Source organism: Anabrus simplex, chromosome 4, assembly GCF_040414725.1.
Source record: "Anabrus simplex isolate iqAnaSimp1 chromosome 4, ASM4041472v1, whole genome shotgun sequence".
Lineage (NCBI taxonomy): Eukaryota > Metazoa > Arthropoda > Insecta > Orthoptera > Tettigoniidae > Anabrus > Anabrus simplex.
Window position 1 is genome coordinate 48,077,965 of NC_090268.1, and position 15,177 is coordinate 48,093,141.

A 15,177-nucleotide genomic window follows, 5' to 3' on the forward strand; every position below is an offset into this window, starting at 1 on the left:
CAATGACAATTTTTGAATGGATTGACATAATAATAAATAATGAACATCCGTATATAACCATTACACAAAGCTCTCAGAAAGTGACATCACTCCCCTTTCACTATATGGCAGTACCATTAGTCTTTTTGTTAAATCTTCTTGCTTCATTACTGTGCAAAAAATAGCTGTCTTTTTCTAGTAAAAGTTGTTTTTGTTATCTTTGGACTTCCTCGAATGCTCAGTTTTCAAATCTCATTTCTTGCGGAAGTTTTTTTTTATTAGATTAACTCTTGGCTAACCTGGCAGTGTGGGGAAAGAGAAAAAACAAAAAAACAAAAAGAACAACAAAGAAGCAAGGACGCGAGAGGCGAAGAATCGCTGTTTAGTAGTGACATTTGGTGATATAAATGCTGAAATTGTATACAAAGTAACATATTTAATCGGTGAAATGAACCGTTGGACTAATCATTGCATATCCTTGTTAAAGAACAAAATCACTCGTGATGTTGTCATTCCCTGGCATTTAATTGGAAATGACGGACATTTGAGCTGTGGGATTTCAGAACCTGATATGTGTATCCGATATTACGGTACCGGTACTGACAGAGCACAAGGTGAAGTTACTTCACAAAATAATGTATTCTTTTTGAATTTAAATTATTTATGTCGTAGTATAATTCTTAGCGTTAGTTTTGCTGCTTTTAAGTTTTATTTGAGGTTACGTTTGACTATGTACAATCGTAGCAGAACATTGTCTTGCTTAAAAAGGCACATTATAGTCTTCTGTCAAAATAATAATGGTTACATTTCACTTAAACAGACTATACCTTATGGTTTATTGAACTATCTTAGCCAAATTAGAAAAACCACCAAAGGTTGAAGTTGTTCAGATCCGCACGTTATTTCAGAAGGAAATAGAGAAAAGAATGAATCGACGATATTTATTTATAGATCCCAGAATTGGAATATTTGGCAGCGTAGATAGGACCTTAAATATTTTTCCACCGAGCGAGTGGCCGTGTAGTTAGGGTCACTTTGCTGTGAGTTTACATACGGGAGATGGTGGGTTCAGATCCCACCATCAGCAGCCCTGAAGATGGTTTCCGTGGTTTCTCAGACCACGTCTGCTTCCTTCCCAATCTTAGCCCTTTCTCATCTTTTGTCGCCGAAAATCTTCAATGTTTAGTGCCTCGTTAAACATCTAGGGGAAAAATATCACAAATCTTTTATTTCTTTGTTCTTTTATGACTGTATAAAGTTTGCTAGTTCTAGTGAATCTTTTGTTTCACTCCTTTCATGGCTATTTCCTGTCTTTTACTGATATATTCATTTTTCAAAGTGTTCTTCCACTTCCTTTCCTACAGTTAGAGGGAATTATATCCTCAATAGAACAATCATCATTTGAGGTTTGTAGTTTACCGGTATCTTGTCCTGCTGGAGTGCATTTTGCTTGTTAAAATGCTGGTTAATTTTGCCCCATTTGCAAAGGAAGTAAGTTATTATTTTGTAATACACACTTGAAGTCTACTATGAATTGAACATTTCATTAGATGTCTAGAATTTTCTTTGGAGGAACCATTGAATAAAGAAGAGAACATGCAGAGAACAGCTTTAAGATCATTGACTCCTGTCAGTAGGAAGTTTGCTGATCGTATCTTGAAATTAATCTCTTCAGTTTGGATAGACAAATTGTATGCTTTCCTCTTTCTTTGGTCATCACCACCACCATGCTAACCTTTTAATTTTATTGCCTTGCTATAGGAATTGTTATTCCTCGTATGATTATTACGTTAATATTTTTATATGTTTTTTGGGCACATTTAGTTTAAGATTTTGTTTTATGTTTCAGTGATTATTCTCAGGAATAATATATTTGTTGTGGTTGAAAAAAATCCACTGTGATCTTACTACCATCCTTACCTAATGATCATTATTAAATGTTCACTCTCACTTGTCTCGTTCATTGGCCAACACATTTCCAAGTTAGACTCTGTTACAAGCAGTGGTGAACTAAAAGGAAGAACTTATGAAGTATTCCTGTATTTTGAGACATGCAGGAAAGTTAGTGATAAGGCCGGTTTCCACTGATTAACATTTAACACCAACATGTTAAATTTAACATGTTACACTTGACATGTATATTGTGATTGTATCTTCCAGTTGACTTTGCATGTTAACTCAGAATGTTGAGGTTAACAATTTTAACATGTTGGCGTGTTTTCCGCTCCAAGTGGAAAACATGTCAAGTCAATTCATTGTTCGTGAGATGTCGGCACAGCTTCGGCAACTTCCGTGCTGTTTCCATTCCAACAGATAGCCTAAACGATGGAAACGACGTGCTTCTTGTGAAGTAGGATTATAGTTACAACACTCCGCAATACTCATTCTCTTTGTTATAAGCTACAAATACAATACGCACACCTATGTCGTTCTCTGCACTACACCGGTACTAAAATTTATAGTCAGAAATGGAGTGGAGCAAGGAGATTACGCTGGACTTAATTAATGATATAATAGAAAGGCCTTGTCTCATTAAAGGAATACAGAGATAAAGTGAAGAAAGCCGACAGTTTCCAGGAACTCTAAATTATCTCTAATTATTCCCGATAATGCATAAAAGAAAAAAAACTAGCGTCCCTCCACTCCCAATACAGTCGAGAATTGTAAAAAGTTCAGGAATGTCGGAAGTCGGGGGTGGGAGTGGATGAAGTTTATACTTCAAAGTGGTTGGCTTTTGAAGCAATGAGCAGAAGCAACAGTGGCAGTAACAAAGGACAGATCCTATTCATCTTTTTTCCTTTTGCTAGTGGCTTTACGTCGCACCAACACAGATAGGTCTTATGGCCACGATGGGATAGGAAAGGCCTAGGATTTGGAAGGAAGCGACCGTGGTCTTAATTAAGGTACAGCCCCAGCATTTGCCTGGTGGGAAACTGGGAAACCACAGGAAACCATCTTCAGGGCTGCCGACAGTGGGATTCGAACCCACTATTTACCGGATGCAAGCTCATAGCCACATGCCCCTAACCGCACGGTCAACTCGCCCGGTAATCCTCTTCATCTGAGTCCATTGTCCTCGTTTGAAAATATCTAAATGTGTTACCACAAACTGATATAACTACCTGTATATAGAAAAAGGAAGTCAAGATTAACATGTTTATTAAGTGTGGACACAATGTTAAATGAAACAGTATTCAACATTTAACTTATTGATGGTGTCACCAGTTAACATTTAACATGTTGTTAAATGTTAATCAGTGGAGACCAGCCTTTACAGGTAAAACATGGATAGTAAAATTCACATTTCTTTGCCACCCATAGAACGCAAGACATCAAAATATTTGAATGGGTCACGAAAGTACACGGAAGTAGTAAAAATCCATGGTCAGAGTGCATGATGTGTCATCCAGTATGTAGTCCACTTAAATAACGATCAGCTCCAACTGTCCTCTTGAGTCCAAGGGGTGACGTGGATATCTTAATTCAGAGTCAGAGTTGTGCTGGTATCTACTGCCTTGGAAGTGGTACCTATGAAAGTTCTTTAGCATCCTGGGGGATTCATTTAATTGAGAGCTGGCATGTTTGTCCTTTGTTCCTGATTTTTTCCACCTGTATTCATTTTTATCTTTTTCTCTTCCCATTTTGGTATGTTTATCCAGTTTTTAAAATTTTTTTTACCCTACACTTTCTTAATCAGTGGAGGTCTATCTAGATTGTCCCTCAATTAGTAGGCTATTAAGCCCTTTTCCTGATGAAGTTAGCAATTAGAAACAGGCTTGTCAGGGGATGACAAGAATGAATGTAGAAGAACCAGGATTGGTGAGGGGAGAGCCCATCTGTTTGAAGACTGCACTGTATGGAGTGTCGAGATTGTACTTGTCCTTTAATAAAGTTTTTGTATTTGCCCTTGTCTCCTTTTTTGTTACTCCCTCTTTCTAAATATGACTTGACTTGATAAACGTTTAATGTTTTGCTGTTATTCTTCTACTTATTATTATTTTGTAGCATAATATCTTTCATTTTCCTTATTAACTTCCTTTTTTTTTTTTTCAGATGTGATTCGGAAGAAAAGTGATTTAAACCTAAATGGCCGACCACTATACTTAGATGCTCAAGCAACGACACCTTTGGTAAGAATTGACAGTAATTATATTGGATGTAAAGAATGTGCTCACTATCATAACAAAGGAGTATGTTGATGTTCCATTGATGTTGTATGATATAGGCTAGTAGTTAAAGATGGGAGAGTTGATGGAGGAGGATTCGGGAAATAGTGGGCTTCAACCCCACCCTCAGCAGCCTTGAAGATGGTTTTGCGTGGTTTCCCAGTTTCATACCAGGCAAATGCTGGGGCTATACTTTAATTAAAGCAATGCATCTGTGAAAATCCTATAATCTATAGTTTCCATCCTTTCACCTTACAATTTTGATCATTTTATGTCAGTATCAATATGATACAACATACAAAGTTTCTACAACAGTAGTTTTTGAGATATTAAAAAATTTAACACAATTTTTAAAACTTTTCAATATATTTATAACATGCTCCTCAACAGATCTGGCTGTTTTAAAATACAAATTTGACAAATTTTAATTATGCTGAAAGAAAATTTTTTTACATAAGCATAACTCGATTTTTATATTTTATGATAAAAAATTGCTCCTGAACTACCGCATATATTGTAAAATTTGCATATCAGTCTATTATTCTATTGTATCTGAAGCAATCCTAAGAGTTTCTAATAAATTGGTTGATAATTGTGGCATGAGGAGCATTTTGAATCTTGAAAATTGCTGGAAAAAACATTCTGAGAAAAATTTTAGAGATGATCAATAGTCCAGTACCTGAATACAGTTGACTTAAAACTCCCTAGCACCATATGTTGGACCCTTTGCTGTTTCTTTCTGGTTTCACTAGCAGTTTTTGAGAGTCTTAGTTTCCTTTGTGCTGTTTTGAACTCTTGTCATTCAGACACTCAACTGTGGTCAAGTCTATGCTTGTCCCTCATTACACTAATTTTCTGTCCTGAGCTGCTAACTTAATACCCCTAACACTAGCTTTTAGTTTCTCAGTTGCTTCACAACCAATGTTGAATTCAACAATTGCTGATGTTACAGTAATCTCCAGTTTTTTCTTTGACACAAACACTTCCTTCAGGCTCTTAGCCCAAATTAGGCCTACATTATGCAAAAATTCATTGGTATTTTGTGTTTTACCTACTGTGAAGCACTCTAAAACCTCATTTGAAGCAAGTCTCTGATACACAGGTATTATTTTACATCCTACCTGTGGAGATAGTATAGACTTAATGTTGCTACTGTCATGTTTTGGTGAATCTACAAAAAACAAAACTAAAGATATTTATGAGAATAGTGACAATGTGAGGCAACTCCCACTTGCACAGGGTCATTTAAATGGCTGCTAAGGGCTTTTAATGGCTGATATTTAAATAAAACAAAGTACAAAAAGAAAGGATAAGGTATGAACATAGTAAAAACATAAAAAGCCAAAAATGGAGTTTTTGCATCATTTTCACCAAATTTCACCAATACATTGCCTTAAGGTCACAGCTTCCTTCCCACTCCTAGACCTTTCCTATTCCGTCATTTCCATAAGACACATCTGTGTTGGTGCGACGTAAAGCAACTTGTAAAATTAATTTGTGTTATACCTGTATTGGGTCATATTACTTATCACTATTATTCTTTTCAGGATCCTCGAGTCCTGGATGCTATGATGCCTTATTTTACATCACACTGGGGCAATCCACATTCTCGAACCCATGCATATGGTTGGGAAAGTGAAGCTGCTGTAGAATTAGCACGAGGAGTGAGTTAAATTTTAAGTAATGTGTTCCTGTAGCTGGTACATTTGTTTTATTTTTCAGTGGATTGAAGATACTCGCAGTTATAGATAAAGTCAAATCTGAAGAGAAATGGCTTCCACTATAACAAACAAACAAACAAACAAACAAACAAACTCAACAGTCATGTAAAACTACAAGCTTGCTTTTGCTTTTTATAACTGACATGGAATGAATATTTGAGAGAGAATGAGCTAGTACCAGTGAATGAATTTATAAGTGAGCCTGTTTGAAAGAGATTTGAAGACAATTATTAGCTAATCAGAAGTACTGTATTTACTGAAATCTAATGTGCCTTTGATTCCAGTGCACACCCCAATTTAAAAATACTTGAAAGAAGAAATATGTTTGCTTGCAGTTTTAATGCACAGCTTGACTTACTTGACTTATTTCCTGTTGCTCTCTCTGGAGCATAGGGCCTTGGCGAAATTTATCCACACAGTACGGTTCATGGCCATTCTCTTCACTTCGCTCCAGGTCTTGTCAACCTCTGCAATTTCTTTTTCGATCGTCCTCTTCGAGGTCTTCTTTGGCCGACCTCGCTTTCTGGTGCCTTGAGGGTTCCAGTCCAGCACTGCCCTCTCAACAGCTCCATCCGGCTTCCTTAATGTGTGGCTGATCCAGCGCCATTTCCTCTCCTTGATCTGGATGTCAATCGGCTGCTGATTGGTCATGGTCCAAAGATCTTCATTAGAGATTATGTCTGGCCACCTCACATTTGTTATGCGACGCAGACATCTATTTATGAACACCTGTAGCTGGTTTTTGATCTGTTTTGTAACTTTCCATGTTTCACAGCCGTATAGAAGAATCGACTTTACATTGCTGTTGAAGAGGCGAAGCTTAGTTTTCCTGGAGATGTTTCTATTCTTCCACACGGGATAGAACTGGACAAACGCACCATTTGCCTTCCGGATACGGCTTCGAATATCTTCCTCTGCTCCCCCATCCGTTGTAACTATACTTCCAAGGTAGAGGAAGGATTCAACTCACTCAGTTTCCTTTCCATTTACTGTCAAGCTGGTCATGATATCCGAATTTATCCTCATCTTTTTGGTCTTATTTGTGTTGATCATGAGACCTGCACATTCTGCTTCCTTCTGCAACCTACTCAGTTTATCTTCTATGTCCCGGTACCGCTGCACCATAAGGCAAATGTCGTCTGCGAAGTCAAGATCTTCAAGCCTGTCTCTCATCCCCCATTGAACACCCCTCTTCCGTCCTCCTATTACCTTCTTCATCACACTGTCTAAGACCAGCAGGAACAGAGTGGGAGAAAGAACACACCCCTGTCTCACTCCAGACTTGACGTTTATCTTTTCTGTTAGTTTCCCTTCATGAAGAACCTGACACTCATACCCTTCGTATATCTCTTTCATGATGTTGATAATCTTCGATGGAATTCTGTATTCCTTGAGGGTCTTCCACATAATTCTTTGATTTACAGAATCAAAGGCTTTCTCAAAGTCCACGAATGCGAGGTAGAGGATACTCCGCCATTCCACACTCTGTTCTATGATGATCCGAAGTTTATTGATGAGATCCACACAGCTGCGATGTTGCCGAAATCCCGCCTGTTCCTTTCGAAGTCTTCTTTCTATTGAATCCTTTATGCGATTCAGGATGACTCGCGACAGCACTTTGCTTGGAATGGAGAGCAAGGTGATACCCCTCCAGTTGTTGCAGTTTGTTGTGTCCCCTTTTTTCGGTAACTTGACTATCAGCCCCTTCTTCCAGTCGGTCGGTATTTTTTCCTCTTTCCATATCTTCTCCAGCAGTGGGTGAAGCAATTTGATTGTAGTATCAAGGTCTGCTTTCAGTATTTCCACTGGAATGTTGTCCAGACCTGGTGCCTTCCCGTTTTTCATTTGCTTCAATGCTCTCCGTATCTCACCCTGGGTTGGAGAGTCAAGGCCGATGCCTGGATCACCTTCTGCTTCTTCCTCACCTTCGTCTCCTTTCTGCTTATTTTCCAGTCCCACATCTCTATTAAAAACCTCCGCAAAGTGTTCCCTCCATCTACTCAGCTGCTGTTCACACGTAGTGAGGATCTCGCCTGTCTTGCTCTTCATGGGCCTAGTTTTATTGAAACCTTTCTTCGAAAGCATCTTTGTGATACCATAAAGCTCCTTTGTATCACCCCTTTTTGCCGCCTGTTCTGCTTTCTCTGCCTGCTCATCAATCCACTTCCTGTGATCCTTTCGCACATTCCTCTTTACTTCCTTATCTGCTACTGAATACTCAGCTTGTGTTTGAGCCTTCTGCTGTCTAGTTTTGCATATATTTAGTTTGGCCTTTATCTCCTTCCTATAATTTATCTTGTCCCAGGTCTGATCAGATATCCATTCCTTCCGCAGGTAGTTTTTGTACCCGAGCTGCTTCTCACTTGTTTCCACAAAGATGTTCTTCACCTCACTCCATACAGTCTCCACATCCTTCTCTATCTCGGAATCCAACACCTGGAATCTGTTGCTAAATTCCAGTTGAAATTGTTCCAACGTCTGCTGATTCTTTAGCTTACCAACATCAAACTTCTTGTGCCGAGTGTTGAACTTCTGGTGGACTGCCACGATCTTTATACGGAAGTTGGCGACAACAAGATGATGGTCACTGCCAATATCCGCCCCTCTCTTGTTCCTAACATCTTCCAAACTCCTTCTGAACCTCCTGCCCACCGCAATGTGATCAATTTGATTTTCCGTGACTTAATCAGGAGACACCCACGTGACCTTATGACACCGCCTATGCGGGAACACCGTGCCACCTATCACCAAGTCTTGGCTGGCGCAATATTCCGTAAACTTTTCCCCATTTTCATTCATCTCGCCAAGACCATGTATACCCATGATATGTTCCAATCCTTCATTTTTTGAGCCAACCTTCGCATTGAAGTCTCCCATAACTATGAAAATATCCTTCTTACTTTTTTTCATTGTGGCATCTCGCAACATTTGGTAGAATTCTTCCTTTCTTTCCAACTCCGATTGTTCTGTAGGTGCATAGCATTGGATAATGGTCACATTCCTGATCTTGGTCTTGAATCTAGCAGTCAGTAGCCTACTGGAAATTGGCTTCCACTCCATAAGACTTCTCATTGCATTTCTACTGAGCAGCAACCCCACTCCATCCCTGTGATCTTCGTCCTCACCACCAGAATATAGAAATGTAATTCCATCTGTTGTCTGTATCTCGCCAAATCCTGGCCACCTCACCTCACTCAATCCCAGAATGTCCAGCCCGTAGTTCTTCATTTCCCATGTCACTTGTTTTAGTCTGCTTTTCTCCCTCAAGGTCCTCACATTCCAGAAACCAATTTTCGTTATCCTCTTCATGCCAAAGGTCATCATCAGGTTATCCGTCCAGTTTTGTAATTTCGCTTCGGTTTCTATAATCAGATTATTTAACACATTGCTGTCCGGCCCATCTGACGTGTAACTGGCCCCTGTGGCCGGAAGGTTTTGGCAGAGACATGGAGTTGTTGCAGGGTATCATTCAAATTATTGTGATTCCTAAACCTGGAATGAGAATGCACTGAAACTTATCATATATTTCCACTAACCTTTTTAATAGTTCTCGAAACACACTCCTCTGTGTAGTGGCACCTCACAGAACTTGCAGATGAATTGTGTTTTGCTCCTCAGCTTCTTTGCAGCACAAACTCTGCAGGGTCTCTGGGGAATTTTCTTCACACCTGTACTCACAATTTTGTCTATGATATGTTTCTTCATATCTCCTGAAAGTCTGCCTGGGGGGTCTTGCCTAGGTCCTCTTTTAGATGGAGGTCCAGTTGGTCGTTCCTGAATGTCAGTGTCAGTTTGTGGGGTAGCACTGTCACTCAACCATTCCTTAGCAACAGCATGCAGGTAAACCTTGTATGGCATTTTTAGCTGTGGATTTACCTCTCTAAACACTCTAAATGAATTAAATATAGCACAGTTTAGAAGGTACATGATGGATCTCTTTGTCCACTTTACTGTCTTCCGAAACATTGGACAGATTTTAGACACTGAGGAAGGCCTCTATTCAACCTAATTGTCCCACACACTCTAGTACCATGCTTTAGGAGCACCTCAGCAATATGGACACTTGTAATAATTGTCCATATACACATGATGCCACAAATTGAGACTAGTTCCCATCACGGACAATATAGTGTCCTCCAATTTTTTCCCTTGCCCGGAATATATTTCCATGTTGCAGATATACCCACTGACTGATTCACACAACATTCGGACAAGAAGGCCATATTTTACCAGTTTCGCTGGATTATATGTTCGATAGGAAAGTCGCCCCCTCCAAGGAATCATACCTTCATCAAGTGACAGCTGCTGTTTAGGTTTATAAACTGTCTGAAATTTCTGTAGCAAATAATTTAGAACATACTCGATTTTGTATATTCTACTGGAATTTTCTGGTTGCTCTTCATTATTACTAAAATGCCATGCTTGCCATATTTGTCTAAATCTATTCCTACTCATCGTCTTAGAAAATATTGGTGTCTCAGTCAGGGGATCTGTGGTCCAATAATCATTGATTGAATCTTTACGTACTTGTCCCATTAAAAGTAACAGTCCCAAGAACTTTTTGAGTTCATTCACGGTTATATTTGTCCACTTTAAAGTTTTTGGTGAGATTTTATATTTCAGTTCATTCTGGTAATGATATCTGTTTGATTCCTCTACCATATACTCCAACAGATAATCACCAATGAACAACTTCACGACACAACTTACATTTTCAGGTTCGCTCGGCAAAATTTTAACGCCAGGCATCCCCGAGAAAGGCTCTAAAACCGGTACAATATCTTGATCAGACCACTCACTGCCAGAAATAGGGAGAATACTATCAACAGTACTTACATTATCTTCACTATCTGAAGCAACAGGTTGTTGTTCTGACTGCTCACATGGTGCAATAAACGTGTCATTCACAGCATCACTTCCACATAAATGCACGACACTAGCACTAGAATTATCACTAGACAATTCATCTTCATTCTCCTCACAATCACTGGGAACATCTGACAAATTATCAGCGTATAATTCACATATAATATCACCAGGAGTCAATCCACTGTTTACCGGCGCTGCCATTTTTGTTTACTAGCATTGATGGATACACGGCAGATATTCGAAGGCGAAAACAAATGCCACTGAAGCTCTAAAACGGGGAAAACCGGTACTAAAAGAAGCATAGATTTTCTACCGTTTAGGTACATCAACGATAATCTGCAAGCAGTTCCCCAATAACCGTTAGATGGCATCAGAAGACAGTGCTGCACCAACACGTATTCATACGTGAGCGGCTGCAGAGCACCGCGCTTGGAAACACGTATCGGTACGTGAGCGGACAGCATTGTGTTAAGAAGTGCGAGTGATTAACCCACTGCTTCCGAGTGCCTTGACAGGGCTGCCATCTTAAGCCTGAGGCACCAGGCTGATTTTCTGTCGGGGTTTCTTCCCTTAGCTTTTGAAGTTCCCACTTCTACTGCAAGGCAGCAGTTCCTATTTTATTCACCCAGAATAGGAGGGTTACCCCTTCCGCCAATTCCACCGTTCTGAAGTCCCTCTTCTCCGCCTTCACTGCCGTTGAGGTCTTCGCCGTAACCCTGGCAAGGGACCCGTACATGGGACTACCAGCCGGGTCAGCTGGACCAAGGTTTTTTAAAGAGGTGTTACTCCTCTATCACTCGCCCTTTGTCCTGACTTGTGACAGGCAGAGTCTGACTTCCCAAACATTGGATCCAGGTTGGTGGGGTTAATGCACAGCTGCAAAGTGTAATTTTACTGCATACGATGAGTTCCATTTATGGACTCCCCATTATTACAATACAGATACATTAACATTACTTTATATGACAACGGATTTGTATAATGATTTTTATTTGCTCCTTTTATATTTGAATTACCGGGCGAGTTGGCCGTGCGGTTACGGCTGTGCAGCTATGAGCTTGCATCCGGAAGATAGTGGGTTCGAATTCCACTGTCGGCAGCCCTGAAGATGGTCTTCCGTGGTTTCCCATTTTCACACCAGGCAAATGATGGGGCTGTACCTTAATTAAGGCCACGACTGCTTCCTTCCAACTCCTAGACGTTTCCTATCCCACCGTCGCCAAAAGACCTATCTGTGTTGGTGCGACGTAAAGCCACTAGCAAAAAAAATAATTATATATTTGATTTCAAAATCTTTGTCTACCTTAGGGTACCTTCCTTTTCATGGACCACTGAATTTCTTTCTCTTTACTTTACAAGCAAATATTGCTATTTTGTGTTGTTTTGCTCTTTGCTACATGAAATTCTCTTGCAGCCTGTCCATTTCCATGGTTTTCTGCATAAAGTATTAGCCTCAGTTTGAAGCTCACTTCACATGAAACCATTTGCTTTTTTCCATCATTTTGATTATGTCAGACTCACAAGTCACATTGAAACTTTTATTATCAGCAATGCTTACAAAAATATGGTATTGGTAGTAAAGAAGAATAAAAAAAGTGCACAAAGCAGAAGCATGGAATGACAAGTAATGATTTAACACAAACAGAGCTGAAGCATATGCAGAAGTAGAAAGTTGAGTATATTTTTTGAGTTTGCATTCAAGTCTACCATACTATTGATTGCAATGTGCACCTTGAATTTACACTAAATTTCACTGAAAAAAAAAAGTGCATTAAGTTTTAAGTACAGTAATAATTTTAAAGAAGCCTCTGTATTAACATTGATTTGGGAATTTTCATATCCTCATTCATTTTGTTATAATGATTTGTGAGCTATTTTCAATATTGATATTTTAGATTTTTGACTTCAATCTTTGTACCCAATTTTCTATATTATTTTTTGCAGCAAATCGCACAGTTAATACGTTGTGAACCGAAGGAGATCATTTTCACATCTGGTGCCACAGAATCGAATAACATAGCACTGAAGGGTGTTGCACGTTTTTATGCAAGCAAGAAGAAACACATAGTTACTACTCAGACTGTAAGTAGATGAACAAATATCTGATTGAAACCATGATTCATATTCTTCCAAGCAGAGACCAACTAACTCCTTTATCAGCTCCAATACTTCCATATTTATTACTTCACAGTCCTTTATGAGTCCATTTCTGCTTCTCAGCTTCATCAAGTTATTTTCTGTTTTTGTTTGGTAAAGAAAATTTCAAGCTTTAATGTTCAACCTATGTTCAGTGTTCTTAACTGGGGCTAATAGCTTAACACTCGTATGTGAATTGCCATAATGGGGTATATATATGATTTTTAATGATCTTACTCTTTCACATTCAAAGACCGAACATTACTGCGTACTGGCCATGGGTATGTATTGCAAGGCGCAAGTATACTTGCATGACCATAGGTCAGTAATGTCTTTGAGGTTGAGCCAGAGGTACTCCTGAAGCCTGTGGTAATGCGATGGGGAGGGCCTACGTAAAATAAATGTGGTTGGTACGCGTGGATGTTTACAGTGCTGAAAAACTACCTCTGTCCACAATCTGTATCCAATTATACAGGTGAAAAGTCATATGTTGCCTGAAGGCAACAGTGTGCAATAAAGGGTTAAAAAGTCTGTCTAAAGACAGTCCCACAACACAACTTTATTAAACTTGCTTGTCCAGGAACTGTTATTTATGTATTTATTCTTTTCATCAGTGAAGCTGTACCTCCACTCATTAAATAAGTACTAGTATGTTGTAAAGGAAAGCAGCCCTTTGCGCATCTTTCTGAGGGCACTGATCCTCCAGTTGTGTAATGGTAGTTGTTAGGAAAGAGTGGCCATGCACAGTAAAATGATCATCTTGCAATTCCTGTTTAGGTGCTAGTTCTTTGTAGTTGTCAGGAAAGAGTGGCCATGCACAGTAAAATGATCATCTTGCAATTCCTGTTTAGGTGCTAGTTCTTTGTCACAGCTAAGGAATTATTTGGTAAATTACATGCATACCTGCCAAGTTTTGGAAATAAAAAATAGGAAGATTTTATAATTATTGTATTTCATCACAAATATTGCGCCATGGTCCAGGTGAAAAAAGGACGGGACAGAAGGCATACATATCTACAGTTACAATGCGAATTGTCCATTAAATTTAAAATCTTAAACTAAAAAAACATAAAAATGGTTACAAGAAAATGTACCTAATCATTTTCATTTATGATTATATCACACTGACACATGCAACAGAATCCATGATAGTTTCCTTTATTAGACTGTAAAACGAACGGGAATTTCATTTTATAGGTATCTCTGAACTCTTGGAGATAATGTTTGTTTTTTGGCCATAATGTGAAGAGAAAATACCAGAAACTGTCACCGACGCAACTCCCTGAAATACATGCAACTCATTAAATTTATGAAGTAAGAATGAACACAAGTGCACAGAAATATGCAAAACTACCACATGCAAAACAGATCAAGGTGTCTCATACATTATTAACATACGACTTTGGCAGTGGGAAAGCACAGAACCACAAGAAAAAAGACTTGGCCTACAACTCCAACGAAACTATATACAGAAACGATGTTAACATTCCACGAAGCAATAAAAAAACTTATTCCCGATTAACTGAGTCGCTAGCGCGCGCTAGTCTCTTTTGCTTGTAGGACGATTTCCGTCCTGAATCCCCAGCTGTAAAGCACATACGCTGCTGCAGTGACCGGGAAACACGATACATGAAGGCGACGGGCGATACACTCACGAAATAAAGCATCAAATAAATACGATTGAAAATGAGATAATACCAGTATAAATGGTCCGTTATTGGACATTATAAATTTGTCTCATTACCAGAAATTGACGCCTGCCTGGCCAGTAGATGATATAGATTATATATCATCATGGTCCAATAATTTGGTATTATGAATTTACTCATTTGGGACAAATATTTCAGGTTTCCCATGGGAATCAACATTATATCACATGAAAATGAGGTTGCATAAATTGCACAAGCACATAAGAATTTATCCTTTATCCAAGGGGAAGATTATTGACCGTACTGGAGGTTATATTGGTAAAAAGTAGGAAGAAGTAAGAATAAATCAGAAAATCGGAAGACGAGTTAAAAAACGGAAAGTTTCCTGGTAAATCGGAAATGTTGGCAGGTATGTACATGTAACATTAAAATGGTTAAAGATAAACACTGCACCTTCAACCCAGTATCCCATCCAGTGAGAATTGAGGAAAGTGGAAGAGGAAGTCCTGTAATTTCAAGTTCCTAGCAGGCGCCTTTTTTTTTTTTTTTTTTTTTTTCTTTCAGAATTTTCTTAATGAAAAATTGTGATGAAAATAATTTAGAAAAGTTTTCAAGACCCCAACAGAAAATGCGTATGTGAACTGTGTGAACAACTCT

The 15,177-nt window shown here is 38.9% G+C and overlaps 1 protein-coding gene across 4 annotated transcripts in view; it reads left to right on the forward strand.

The window, feature by feature from the left end:
* Positions 1-328: 328 nt before the first annotated feature.
* LOC136871607 (cysteine desulfurase) overlaps positions 329-15,177 on the forward strand; it is a 145,209-nt gene continuing 130,360 nt past the window's right edge. For all 4 annotated transcript variants that reach the window (XM_067145059.2, XM_067145060.2, XM_067145061.2 and 1 more), the window contains exons 1-4: positions 329-593; positions 4,033-4,109; positions 5,693-5,809; positions 12,680-12,817. In XM_067145059.2, the coding sequence (XP_067001160.2) occupies positions 428-593; positions 4,033-4,109; positions 5,693-5,809; positions 12,680-12,817 (498 nt within the window). In that variant the 5' untranslated portion in view covers positions 329-427. The remainder of the gene's footprint in view (positions 594-4,032; positions 4,110-5,692; positions 5,810-12,679; positions 12,818-15,177) is intronic.